The 12705-nt window shown below is 51.5% G+C and overlaps 1 protein-coding gene across 2 annotated transcripts in view; it reads right to left on the reverse strand.

The window, feature by feature from the left end:
- Positions 1 to 267: 267 nt before the first annotated feature.
- GALNT16 (polypeptide N-acetylgalactosaminyltransferase 16) overlaps positions 268 to 12705 on the reverse strand; it is a 93873-nt gene continuing 81435 nt past the window's right edge. Inside the window, exons 12-16 of one of the 2 annotated variants that reach the window (XM_010335205.3) lie at positions 10904 to 10987; positions 5986 to 6127; positions 5169 to 5294; positions 2544 to 2683; positions 268 to 962 (exon numbers count right to left, since the gene is read on the reverse strand). In XM_010335205.3, coding sequence (XP_010333507.1) covers positions 2546 to 2683; positions 5169 to 5294; positions 5986 to 6127; positions 10904 to 10987 — 490 coding nt within the window. In that variant the 3' untranslated portion in view covers positions 268 to 962; positions 2544 to 2545. Of the gene's footprint in view, positions 963 to 1836; positions 2684 to 5168; positions 5295 to 5985; positions 6128 to 10903; positions 10988 to 12705 lie in introns of those variants that run through there. The other variant, XM_010335206.3, reaches the window with a different exon arrangement.

Here is a 12705-nt window from a genome sequence, read left to right on the forward strand (position 1 = left end):
TGACCTGAGCTGGTTCCCAGTTTTGGTGCCAGGCCTGCCCTTGCAGTAGGACCACCTGTTGGCCCCTGCCAGAGTAGTCAGGAGTTCCTGGGGTACCACAGGGCACGGAGGCCGAGGAGTAAGCTACCAGGTGCTGGAGAGGGCTAGACCTGAGCACGCTCAGTTTCACTTTTACGGAAAGGAGGCCCTGGCTTCCCCCACGAGGCGGGGGAGGGTGGTGCTGAAGGGCTAGGGTTGGAGGCAGAAAGGAAGGCGCTGGTGCACGTGGACGTGTAAGAAGTGGTTTTATTCCAGGTGTGTGTTTCATAAAGACGAGGTCCTCAAGGACAGCTAGTGGCACATGCTTTGGTCAAGAAGAGGAAAAGCAAAAACAGAATAGAGCTGAGTTGCCACAAAGGACCGGCCGATAAGTGCAGAGCCTGGTCTGACCACAGCAAAGGAGGGAGAGACCCTCTCGAAGGCCCTCTGGTCAACAGTCCTCTTACAGTCGACAGAAGCAGCCACCGCTCCCCAGCCCCAAAGGTCCACACCCCGGTGTGGCCCAGGCCTTCTAGTCCATCCACTGGGGAGAGGCCTTTGCCCTGGGTCCAGTTCAGTCCTAAGCTGTGGCAGGAGTCTTCCCAGATGAACAGGGGATCTGAGGCTGCACCTGGCTGTGGATGAAACATCACGACAGCGGACAGGTGAAGCATGGCCCTGGGGCGAAGGGCCCTGCGCTGGCAAGTCCAGAGGGCTGCACTTGGGCACAGGAGCGCTGCTGAGAGGACGCTGGTGAGAGTCAGGAGGCGAAACTGCTGGAGAGCCCTCCAGAGCAGGTGCTGCGGACCACCGACACTTGGCTGCCAACCTCAAGGGCCGCATGGAGGGAGCAGGCGATGGTGGTTTGAGCACACCAGGGAGGGAGATGGGGAGGTGGCAGCTTGGGCAGACAGTGGCTTCAATCCAGAACAGAGGTTCAGGCCCTTTGGGGATCAGGGACCTCTTTAAGAAGCCATGGACTCCTTCCCCAGGAAAATGCGTTTATGCACACACATGCAATATTTTAGGGACAATTTCAGGAGATTTCCTAGACCCTCTGGAATCCATGAATTCTCTATGGGTGTGTGGATCCTTGGCCTATGAAAGACAGGGGGCTCCTGCAGTAGGTGTATCTGCCCCAGGCTGGTCTGCTTTACAGAAAGACTCCCAGGGTCCTGGTGCCAACAATCATTTGCCCAAGGTCACACTTCCTGAGCCAGTGGGGTGAGGGAAGAAGGGCGTGGGGATAGCAGGAGCAGTTCCAAGGCGAGGCCGCAGGGTAGATGTGTGACTATGCGCTCAGTGGCTGTGGAAAGGAACTGGGAGTTCTCTACACAAACAGGAACCACAGCCAGCCTCCCAGCCCAGTGTAATAGCTGATCCTTCAAAAAAATCCCTCCTGTAGTGGGGAGGGGAATAAGGGTGAGGTTGAGCCTGGATGGCTTAGCCTCTCATGACTTAGGGGCTGTTCATAGTCCAGAAAGGAGGGCCCTTCTTTCCAACCCCCCTGATCCATGATGCTGTATTGAAAGAGGCAAAAACCTTTGAGAAAGCGGGAGTCAAAAATGACAAACGAGGCTGGGGCTACCCAAGGATGTGTGCAGCCACCCGTCCTTTCAGTGGGACCTGGCGGCAGGGACAGGGCACTAGCTCTTCATTAATGCCCGAGAGAGAGGTCTCAGCCTGACACACGGCCAAAAAGAAGTGGAGTCTGCGTGATAAACTACGCCGGAGTCTTCCCCTAGAGATCCCTTTGCAGCCTCTTGCTAAGGAACGTGGGCACCCGCAGGCACAGGACGGAGGCACAGCATTGGGCTCAGGCCCTGGGGCTGGTGAAGTGTGGCAGGGACTATGTCCTGGGGAAGGGACCTTGTTCTTTTGGGGCTTTGCTGCTCTTCTATCCACATTCCTTGCAAATTACCCATTCTTGCTGCCAAGATCCCATCCATCCCCCACCCAACCCAGCAGCACCCTGGGCCTGGCATCTGACAGGTCACCAGGCTTCTCACTTCTTTCCTGTTCTTTTCCTGCCCCTGCAGGCTGCCCCTCTCCCCTTCTTCCCTCTTTTCCCAGCCTTCAGCCTCTCCATCCACACTGCCCACTTTCTCCTCGCCCTGCCTGCCCACACCACTGGGCCTCATGACCCAACAGGCCCATGTGGCCTTCTGTCCTTGCTCTCCCCAAGCGACAAGGGAGAGACCACACACTATAGTTTCGGCCCCAAGAAGTGCCAAGGGAGAGGACAAAGGGCCAGGGGCACCTACTCAGTCTCTACCCAGCAACAGTCCGGCACCCTGACCATCTCCTCTCCCGGGGGCAAGGCCAGGACAGCGCTGAGGGCATGGGGCGTGCCCACCTGCACCCTCCTGGAACAAGCTTTGGAGAACGTGTGTCATGGTGGGTGTTTGCTGATGGTCCCGGCGGAAATGTGAGGGGATGGGAACGGCCCGCTGTGCACTCCCCCACCCTAACCCCCTTCCGGCCCCAAAGTCTCATGCAAAAGGTACAGGAGGCCCCGGGGCTACCGTCATGTGTGTGGCAACAGCTGCCACTGCTGGGCCTGGACGTCAGCCTGACACTTGCTGGTCACCAGCTGGGCAGGCTTCGTCTCCAGGCAGAGGCCACTGACTGAATGCTGGATGAAAGATCCTTTTCTCCTCCATTTCTAGGAGGAACGGAGATGGGTTAAAAGAAGAAGGAGAAAACAAAGGTTTTAAAAAATAATGTACTTTCATTTCACATGCATGTAAGCAACCCTTGTATATAACTAGGACACACCCCCTCCTTTTTTTTAGACATGATCTTGCTCTTACAGTGGTGCCACCATAGCTCACTGCAGCCTTGAACTCCTGGGCTCATGCAATCCTCTTGCCTCAGCCTCTAAGTAGCTAGGACTTCACGTGCACACCACCACGCCCAGCTAATTTTTCAATTCAACCTTGTCTCGCTATGTTGCCCAGGCTGGTCTAGATAAAACTTCTCACCTCAAGCGATCCACCTGTCTTGGCCTTCCAAAGCACTGGGATCACAGACAAGAGCTACCATGCCCAGTCATGCCCCTCGTAAACCAGGCTGTGTGTTCCTACGTAAGAGGCTGCCCCCACCCTACCCCTAATATAAGCTTTAAGCCCTGCCCTTCCCAGTGGCCTCTTGCTTCTGCAGTTTGCAGAAGTTCCTGTTTAGATCAGAGGAGGCAAAGCAGTAGCCTGTGCTTATTGACAGTTTAGCTTGGTTGCCACATGCAAATCTGCATTTCTAGCTTCTATTTAGTTATTGGGCACAGAGTTTCTTTGGCAGCATCAGTTGCTGGGGCTGAGGATTTGCCCTCTGCCTTAGATGGGCTCTTGTTCCCCAGTTCACCATACTTCCTGCCTGGTCCCAACTTTTCTCCTGTGGGGGTTTTCCCACCAGCTCCCTGTAGGCACTTGAGTTTGTCCCTCTCAGCCAAGGTAAATCTGTTACTTCGGCACACATGATTTCTTCCTACAGTCCTAAGCTGCTGACCTGTGAGGCCACTTATCTACACCCCTAGTGGGAGCTGCCTTCTTTGTAGGGATGTTATGTGGGGCCAGCGGGGTGGCGGGAGACGGGAGCTCTCACATCACAGAGTCATGTAGGGGCTCTGGGTCAGTGCCTTCACCTCCTGGTGCCTCCCTGTCCCTGCGTTTGACAAGGAGGAGAAGAGCTGCTTCCATAATGTACCACATTATGGAAGTGCCTGGGTGGAGGACAGAGTGTTGCTTTATGAGAAGGGATGAGAGGCAGAGACCTGATCTCTGCCTCTGATTTCAAGGCTCAGGGAAGAATACCACTAGTAAGACAGGTCTATTTTGGGTTTCTCTCCTATTTGCCTCCCATGCAACCACCTCCCTCTTCCATCTCTCATTCACCATGTCTTTGATTAGAGGCAGGAGTGCCCGTGACCACGTAGAGGGAGCCAAGAGGGCAGGGCTGAGGGCGGGCTGCATCCCCCTTCATCCGAAAGGGCTTCAAGTGCTCCACGGGCCCAGCAAGCAGGCTAGGCATGCAGAACCCTCAGACACACACACAGGTTGGACGGAGAGGATATGGCTGCTTTCCAGAATGGCACAACAAACTGCTGTTCATCCTTTAAAAAACATGCTGACCCAGGCAAAGAAAAGGGAGTAAGAGGAAAGCCCTTCAGGCCAAATCAGACAGCCAGGCACCCTTCTCGCTGCAGGCTGGCCAGCAGGAGGCAGAGGGAGGGCTTCTGAGGAGGGTGAGCAGGGGAAGCGCTGGAGCAGCCTCTCGGCCTTGGGTTCCATCCATTCCCTGGGCAGCGAGGGAGCCCTCCAAGCAAGAAAGGGAGCAGCACAGAAGGATGCTGGCTGGCTCTGGAAATCCAGCTTCTGGTTCCACTGTCACTTGCTGCTGTGTACCCTGAGCAAGTGACTTCACTTCTCTGTGCATCCGTGTCTTCCTTGACCCTGACCTGTCTCCCAGGATTAGTGGTGACAGTGTGGTGATAGCGTTGGATGAATGGGAAAGACAGTGCTCACATGAGGCTGGTCATGCCAACTTGGACATCACTGCGTCTGGATCTCAGTTTCCCCAGTCTGCCAGCAGTCAAGAAATACTTACTGGGCACCTACTATGTGCTGGCTTAAGACTGTGGTCCTAGAAGTCACAGTGACCTGGGTTTGAATCTCAGCTCCACCCCTTCTCAGTGGTGTGACCTGACATATGTTCTTCAGATTCAGCGAGCCTCAGTTTACTCACCTATAAAATGAAGCTAGCACTAGAACCCACATCACTGGGTGGCTAGGTGGATTAGATGAGATGATCTATTTCAAACATGTAACACAGGCTGTCTGTAAAAGCTAACACTTGAACCATGGTGGTTGTCAGGAGCTAGGGATACAGCGTTAACATGACAAGTGGTCCCTGCCTTCATGGAGCTCACAGCCTGGCAGGATGGCACTAAATAAATAATTACCCAAAGAAGTATTTCCTCATGGGTAAAATAACTGGCTTGATGTAGATAATAGACTTTGCTCCCCCTCTGCCCCAGATCCTTGCTCTGCAGGGATTATTTGAGTTGACTGGGGTCTCACCTGCCAGGGTCTGCCACCCTGAGGCACGGTCCCCCGGGGCTGCTGGGTCTCTGTGCCAGAGGCGAGGACACTCACCTGCTTGCCTTCTCTAGGGTTGCACATCTGCAGTGTGACAGGGGATCCGGGAGAGGACATCAAGGTGGAGGTGGCAGCCAGGCACTTCCCCTGCTGCTGGATGAGGTGGTCACTGAACAGCCAGGCCTGCAAGGCAGGGAACAGAAAGGCCAAGTCAAAAGTACAGTGATGGATGGAGAGACGGGTAGGTAGGGGATAGAGCAAACACATGGCATGTTTTTGAAAGATTTCTATGAATAATTATAGGAGCTGGCGTGGGTGTATGGGTATTCACTATATAATTCTTCATATTTTTTCTGTATGTTTGAATTTTTTGATAATAAAATATTGAGGTGGGGGAGTTAGCCGGAGCTGGCCAGAGGGCAATCACGGCTGTACCCAGGGACTGTGGGAGATGGGAGAGAATTACAAGACTTGGAACCAGGGCAGCTGGGAGCTGGTCCTCACTGCGGTCTCCATGACCTGCTTTAGTTTTGATGTGGGTGCAACACTCGTGTGCACGGGAGCCTTGGACGTTGCCTTTCACCCGAGCCAAGCCCAGATGCATCTCAGGAGAGAACTGGGCACTATCTGGGCAGCACTTCTCCCTCGGTAAGGACAAAGCCAGTGGTGCACACAGGATACCCAAGTGACAGGCGGATTGAAATGCGTAGGACATGAATGCGTGGGAGCAGAGTATAGGGGCCCCTGGCAAAGTGGGTTTGTGTAAGGTGTAGGCAGAGGAGCGGAATAAGCAGGGGAAGTCCCCTAACCCACTCCGAGCAAGGCCCCCAGCGCTCCGTCACTCCCATTCCTACCCGAGCTCTAAGCAGCTTACCTGGGCAGGCTGGGGGTTCTTGGCAGACCCTCTGCAGATCCCCATTCCAAGCAGGAAGTCACCAGCTGTGTTCTGGCCCTGAGATTCTAAGCAGTTCATCCCCTGCTTAATGATGCCAGGGAGTACTTCCTTCACAGGGACCCTGAGAGAGAAGGCAGCAGTCAGGACCGTCCTCTGCCCCATCAGGCTTACCTACACCCTCTCCCAGAGAGCGGCATCCCATCAGCTCTGGGGGCGCCAAGGTCTCCGCGGGGAGGGGCCTGGGAGCAGCCTGGCCAGCAAAAGGAGGTCAGTAGGGTTGGACGAGGAGCAGGAGTCGCCTCCGGGAAGACTGGGCGTTGGTTCCAGGAGTTCTTCCAAGGGATCTGGGAGCCCCTGGGACTGCCCTGGAGGCCGGGCCTGAGACATAGAGGATGGGGGAGCCATGGGGGGAGCTCAGGCCAGAAAAACAGAGCCCCTCAGTCCCGAAGGAGGAAAGCCTCAGGAGAACATGGGGCCAAAATGTAGGCTCAATAACCCCAAAACGACAGGGAAGGGGGCGCTTTGAAGAGGCAAATTAAACACAAATATGAAAATGTGTTTAATCTCAGTAATGGTTAAAGAACTACGTATCAGAGTCACCAATGTGTATTTACCATGTACGTGTATTTGGACACACAAACACACACACTTAATTTAATGACACTGCGCAGTGTTGGCAACAGCCGTGAGATTGAATCTTCTCACATCTTCCTGGCGAAAGCATAAATTAATACAGCCTCTCAGGAGGGCAGTGTCGTATTATCTATCAAAGCCCTTAGAAACACACACACCTTTGACCAACATTGCCATTTCTAGGACTCTATCCTACAGAAATCATTATAAATGTTGTAAAAGATATTTATCTCAGAGTAGTTAATTATATGCTTACACACACACACACACACACTCTCTCTCTCTCTCTCTCTCTCTCTCTCTCTCTCTCTCCCTCTCTGACACCTTATGGGTAATAAACCTTAGGAAGCTGCTGGCCCCAGCTGATGCAGGCTTGCATACCTGAGTTCAGATTATGTTCATTCTTAGATTAAGGACTCACCAGGCCTGGGAGTTATGGCGAAGCAGGAGGGGTTACAGTCTAGCTATTGCTTCTTTGCCTCCTGTTACCTCTTTTGGGGAGAGAATCTAGGCTTGGGGGTTGGGCCATCATAATATTTTTGGCATTCTTTGATGTGGACATCTGCAGGTTCTAGACCAAACCAGGTCTTTCTTTCTCAGGGCTGGCTAGAAGCCTCTAAGTTCCAGAACTGATCTGCTCCCAAGAGGCTCAGAGAGCCCCTTTCAGTTCCTCTCCCACACCCCTAGCAGCAGCCCGTGCCTCTCCAGACTCCTTCGGGAGGCCATGCAGGTCTCTAGCAGAGGTGGCAAACCACTGGCTGCCAGGCTGAATCTGGCCCCCAGACACCATCTGACCTGCATAGCGTGGTGGCTGTGGCTTTTAATTAGTTTGAAATATTGAATGATTTGAAGGTTACACAGAAACCTTCAAATCTGAATCTAGCTTCCCTTGAAAAAACTGGAAGATCAGGCCACACTGAGCTTTTCCAGCATGGCACTAATCCATCGTGGTAAGTAGCAGCTGCCCCTTCTGGGTGGGGCTTTTACATCCCAGTTTGCCAAAGTCCCCACAACTCTCTATGGTCTCATCCATACCCATTTGGCTTATTTGTATCACCTGCCTGATCACTGTAAGAATCGGAGTTTGCAACCCCTGCCATGTGCAAGCGTGTTGGAGGGAAGGAGCTCCACACTCTCAGCCTCATCCAGGAGCGACGTGTTACATTTCCCTTCTCTACAGAGACAAGATGGGTACTGAGGCTCTTTGATGGTTATGGGGAATATCCTGCTCAGGGCGGAATATGGAGGGCCAGGGGTTGTTCCAGACCCTGCTACTTCCCTGTTGCTTAGGGTGTTGTGCAAGCTGATCAGCTTTCAGAGGTGAGGTGTACACTGACCAAGGTGGCAATGCCCAGTGATGCTTACGGAAGAAACCCTGGGCTTGGGCAGCCATCTCAGAACCCGATGCAGCTCCTAAGCTGTGGTAGCAGCTCCTGGAGCAGCTTGGTATGGCAGTCATCACCACCCTTCCCCAGCTCCCCACCAGTGCCAGGCTAAGCTGTCCTGTTTGTAGGCAGCCCTCTAAAGTCTGCATCCAATTCCTTCTCTATGGGTCTCGTCTATGTACGCAGGCTGCCATTATACCCACTCCCCAAGACACTGCTTCTTTCTGTTAGAAAATTGACATGATATACTGGTTTTGTTAGAAGAATGCTTACTGCCATTTGCTTGGAATTACTGTCGTGAACGTGCAATGTCTACTAAGTGACTAGCACCCTCACAAACATGGTGTGCTTGTACAATGCACAGCCTGAACAACCGTTCCTGACAGTCCTAATGCAAGTAATAAATTAGCAGTTGTTGAGGCCAGCTGCGGAGCTCTGACCTGGAGAAGGGGCAGAGCTGTGCCAGGCATAGGAGAGCAGAAGCCTCTTCTTTCAGCCTCCTCAGTCTCCCCACTGACTGTTTCCAAGTGTGGGCAACTATTTAGGGACCCCCTGTTTGGAGGGAAGTTGGTATCATTCAGACCTGTGGGTCCCCTTTCTAATCAACAAATTGATCCACTCCTGGCCCCTTATCCTGGGAACTGGCAGTGAGTAATCCAGATAGGAATGAGATCTGGGGTTTCCATCTGAGCAACAAAATACTATTTTAACTTTCACACAAGTGGAAGAAGAAACAGAAGATGGCTTCTGCTCCTCATCAACGTGGCTAGTTCATCCACTTTCCTGCCTTGTGAGGAACCAGGTTTCTAGTAGTTAGGAGACACTTCTTCCCCTGGGCCCTTGGGGTACCATCAGATCCTGTGGCAGGGCACTGGGGTTGGAAAGGAGGGGCATTCCCAGACCTCCCCACCTCTTCCCACAGGCTGCCCAGCTCCTGCCCTAGGCCTGGAACTCACGGGCTTCACCCAAATGTTGTATGAACATTGACAGAGTGTAAAGAGTGACTGTTCTTTTTTCTTCAGGGTCTCAGAAATGATGCATCTGAATGAACACTGTCCCCTAGAAGTGACCACTTCAGAAAGTTGCATTTTCATAAATTAATGTTCTTCCCGTCACAGCTAGTGTCCAGGTAGCCAGGGTTATCTAGGCCACGGACTTTTTTCCAGTGACAGTGCCGTTGCTCACATCGTTCTAGAATTTCTCAGAAATTGCTCCCGGAGTCAGTTTAATCTCCTTCCTTTAGAGTCATGCTGTATTTGGGACCTGGGATTATATTATCTGGGTTAATCATCTAGCTTATTCACCACACTTGGCTACAACTTAATGGTGGCTGTTGGCCAAAAATCAAACCTGTCCTCAAAGGACAAAGATTTGCCTCGTTCAAGGATATGCAAGCTCTGAGGGGTAGAGTGTTCTGGAAAGCCACAGCAGCATCCTTGAGAGAAAGCTGGCAGCCATGGGAAACCTGTTCCCCAAGGTGACAGCTATAGAGGGAGCATGCGGCTTTCAGACACAATTGATGCATACTGACTGTGCGATTTATTCAGTTACAAATATTTACTGAGTGCCCATTTTATGACAGGCACTGTTCCAGGAGCTGGAGATAAAGCAGTGAACAAATAGATCAAAGCCTCTACCCTCATGCAACTTACAGGCAAGTTCAGGGAGATACAACACAATTAATTGGCCAGATAATGCCAAATGATAATAACGGCTACAAGGAGCATGGAGGAGAGGAGGCTGGGGAAGGAGGTGGAGCTGCAAACTCAAGAGTGTTCAGGGGACAGTCTCTCGGGAAGGGAACCTTTGAGTCCAGACCTGAGGAAGGTGAGGAAATGAACCACATGGATGTAACCGAGACGCTGAAAAGGTCATCATAGCTTATTGGCCATAGTCCTGTTGAGAACGCACACATATTCCTAGGTAACTACAGCCCGAGTGCATACATCATTTGCACTTTGTTTTCTCATCTGCCAGAGCAAACATTTCCCGTGTTTTCTTCACAGTTTCTATGATTATAATATTAATGGGTGCATAATATTTGTTTAGATCGACATATGGTGATTCACTGAACCCAGCCCACCCATTAGTGATTCTTTCTTTTCTTTCCTTCCTTCCTTTCTTTTCTTTCTTCTGTCTTCTTTTCTTTTCATTCTTTTTCTTTCTTTCTCTCTCTTTCTTCTTTCTCTCTTTCTTCCTTTTTCCTTTCCCCCTCCCCTCTCCTCTGCTCCCCTCTCCTCTGCTCCCCTTATCTCTCTGACACTTCGGCTAGAGTGCAGTGGCATAATCAAGGCTCACTGCGGCCCCTACCTTTCGGGCTCAAGTGATCCTCCCACTCACAGGTGTGTGCCACCACACCCAGCTAAGTTTTTTATTTTTAGTAGAGACAAGGTCTCTGCTAAACAGACCAGCCTGTTGCTCAGGCTGGTCTCAAACTCCTGGACTCAAGCAATCCTCCTGCCTTGGCCTCCCAAAGGGCTGGAATTACAGGCATGACCCACTGTGCCTGGCGGTTCCTCGTTGGTTCACGGCCGCTGCTGAGCTACTAGTCCACAGCTGCTGCTTTGCTTGATTTCCTCAGGATAAACTCCCAGAAGGGAAAGAACAGGGTTAGAGGGGACAAATGTCTCTGCAGCCTTTGTTGTGTGACACAGTGTTGTTTCCTAAGGGAATAATGTCCATTTCTAGGTCTGAGGCCATCAAAAACTTGGTTCCTACCACACCTCATTTATAACTCCCAGTAATGCCCTCTTCGTTCCCCAAGAGCCTTCGCGTTAAGGTAAAACCCGGCAGCCGGAAAGAGCCAGAGCATCGGTGTTGAGGGGATCTAAGGGTGGGGTGGGCCGGGCCGCTGGCCCCAACCCCGGGGATGCACTCACGTGAGCTCCGGGTAGACGTTCTCCAGGTACCAGCGGAAGGACTTGCAGTTCATCTTCTTCCTCTGCTCTATCCGCGAAGCCACGCTGTAGGAGGAGGCAGGGCTCAGGCTCCGGCCTGCCTTGTGGAAGGCAGCCCCAGGGAGGACGCCAGAGGCCCCTCCCCCAGCCCCAGGAGTCAGCCCCCTCTTCCCACCTGTCTCAGACAAGCAAGGACGAGGAGCCTTCCAGCCTGCCATGTGCAGCCCTGGCCACTTGTCTGATGTCATTCTCTGACCGGCAAGCTCAACCCAGGTCTCCTGGCTATTCCTCACTCCTCAAATTCCTGCCTGGAGCTCGCCTTTCAGGGTGAACAGACCATACGGGACCATGCCTTTCTCTCGGCTTCTCACTCCTTGAGACCTCAGTTAGCAGACCATGAATTGGTCTTTTCTTTTTCTTTTTCTTTTTCTTTTTTTTTTTTTTTCCTAAGATGGAGTCTCTCTGTTGCCCAGGTTAGAATGCATGATCTTGGCTCACTGCAACCTCTGTCTCCCAGGTTCAAGCAATTCTCCTGCCTCAGCCTCCCGAGTAGGTGGGATTACAGGTGTGCACCACCACGCCCGGCTAATTTTTGTATTTTTAGTAGAGACGGGGTTTCACCAGATTGGCCAGGCTGGTCTTGAACTCCTGACCTCATGATCCACCTGCCTCGGCCTCCCAAAGTGCTGGGATTACAGGTATGAGCCACGATACCCGGCCGAACTGGTCTTTATCTTTGCAGAGTTAACGAGAAGTACAAGAGAAAGGTCTAACAGCAGGAAGAGCAAGCTTCAAACATCTTTCAGGTGTGCTGGCAAATAAAACCATTAGATGTGTCCTTGCGACACCTCCGTCCTCACCTTCCTCAGCTACACCAACCACAATGGCCACTGGTTGACCACCCTCATCATCAGCTATCTGAGCCTGTTTCCTCTATGTTAAACTGGGGATACAATCACTCATCTCAGAAGGCTTTTGTGAGAATCAAGTGAATTTAGGGGTCATGAAGCACTTAGCACGGGGTACGTGCTAAGTAAATGTTAGCTCCTCATTACAAGAAATATTTAGTGACATAACTTTTTTTTCAAAACAGGGATAGATATGAATAAATAGGGAAAAGATTCACTGATGATCATTCATAGTGTTTTCAAACTTTTCTGACCACAAGCTTAAGTAGGAGATAAGTATCTTACATTGTAATCTAATACACCCTCAGTATCTGTGAGTTCTGCATCCATGGATTCAACCAACCTTGGATCAAAAATAAGCAGGGAAACATTCCAGGCCAGGCGCAGTGGCTCATGCCTATAATTCCAGTACTTTGGGAGGCCAAGGTGGGCAGATTGCCGGAGGTCAGGAATTCGAGACCAGCCTGGCCAACATGGTGGAACCCCATCTCTACTAAAAATGCAACAAATCAGCTGGGCATGGTGGCACACACCTGTAATTCCCAGCTACTCATGAGGCTGAGGCAGGAGAATCACTTGAACCCAGGAGGCAGAGGTTGCAGTGAGCCTAGAGTGCCACTGTGCTCCAGCCTGGGTGACAGAGCAAGACTCCATCTGAAAAAAAAAAAAAAAAAAAAAAAAAAAATCCACAAGGTTCCAAAGCCAAACTTGAATTCCCCATGCATCTAGTACTACATTGAATCTATGCAAATGAAGTGATGTGTAGGCATTGTATTAGGTATTATAAGTAATCTAGAGATGATTTAAAGTATTCACAAGGTTATGCATAGGGTATGCAAATACTACACTATTTTATATGAGGGACTTGAGCATCTC

Source organism: Saimiri boliviensis, chromosome 2 (genome assembly GCF_048565385.1).
Source record: "Saimiri boliviensis isolate mSaiBol1 chromosome 2, mSaiBol1.pri, whole genome shotgun sequence".
In the NCBI taxonomy this organism is placed as follows: Eukaryota; Metazoa; Chordata; class Mammalia; order Primates; family Cebidae; genus Saimiri; species Saimiri boliviensis.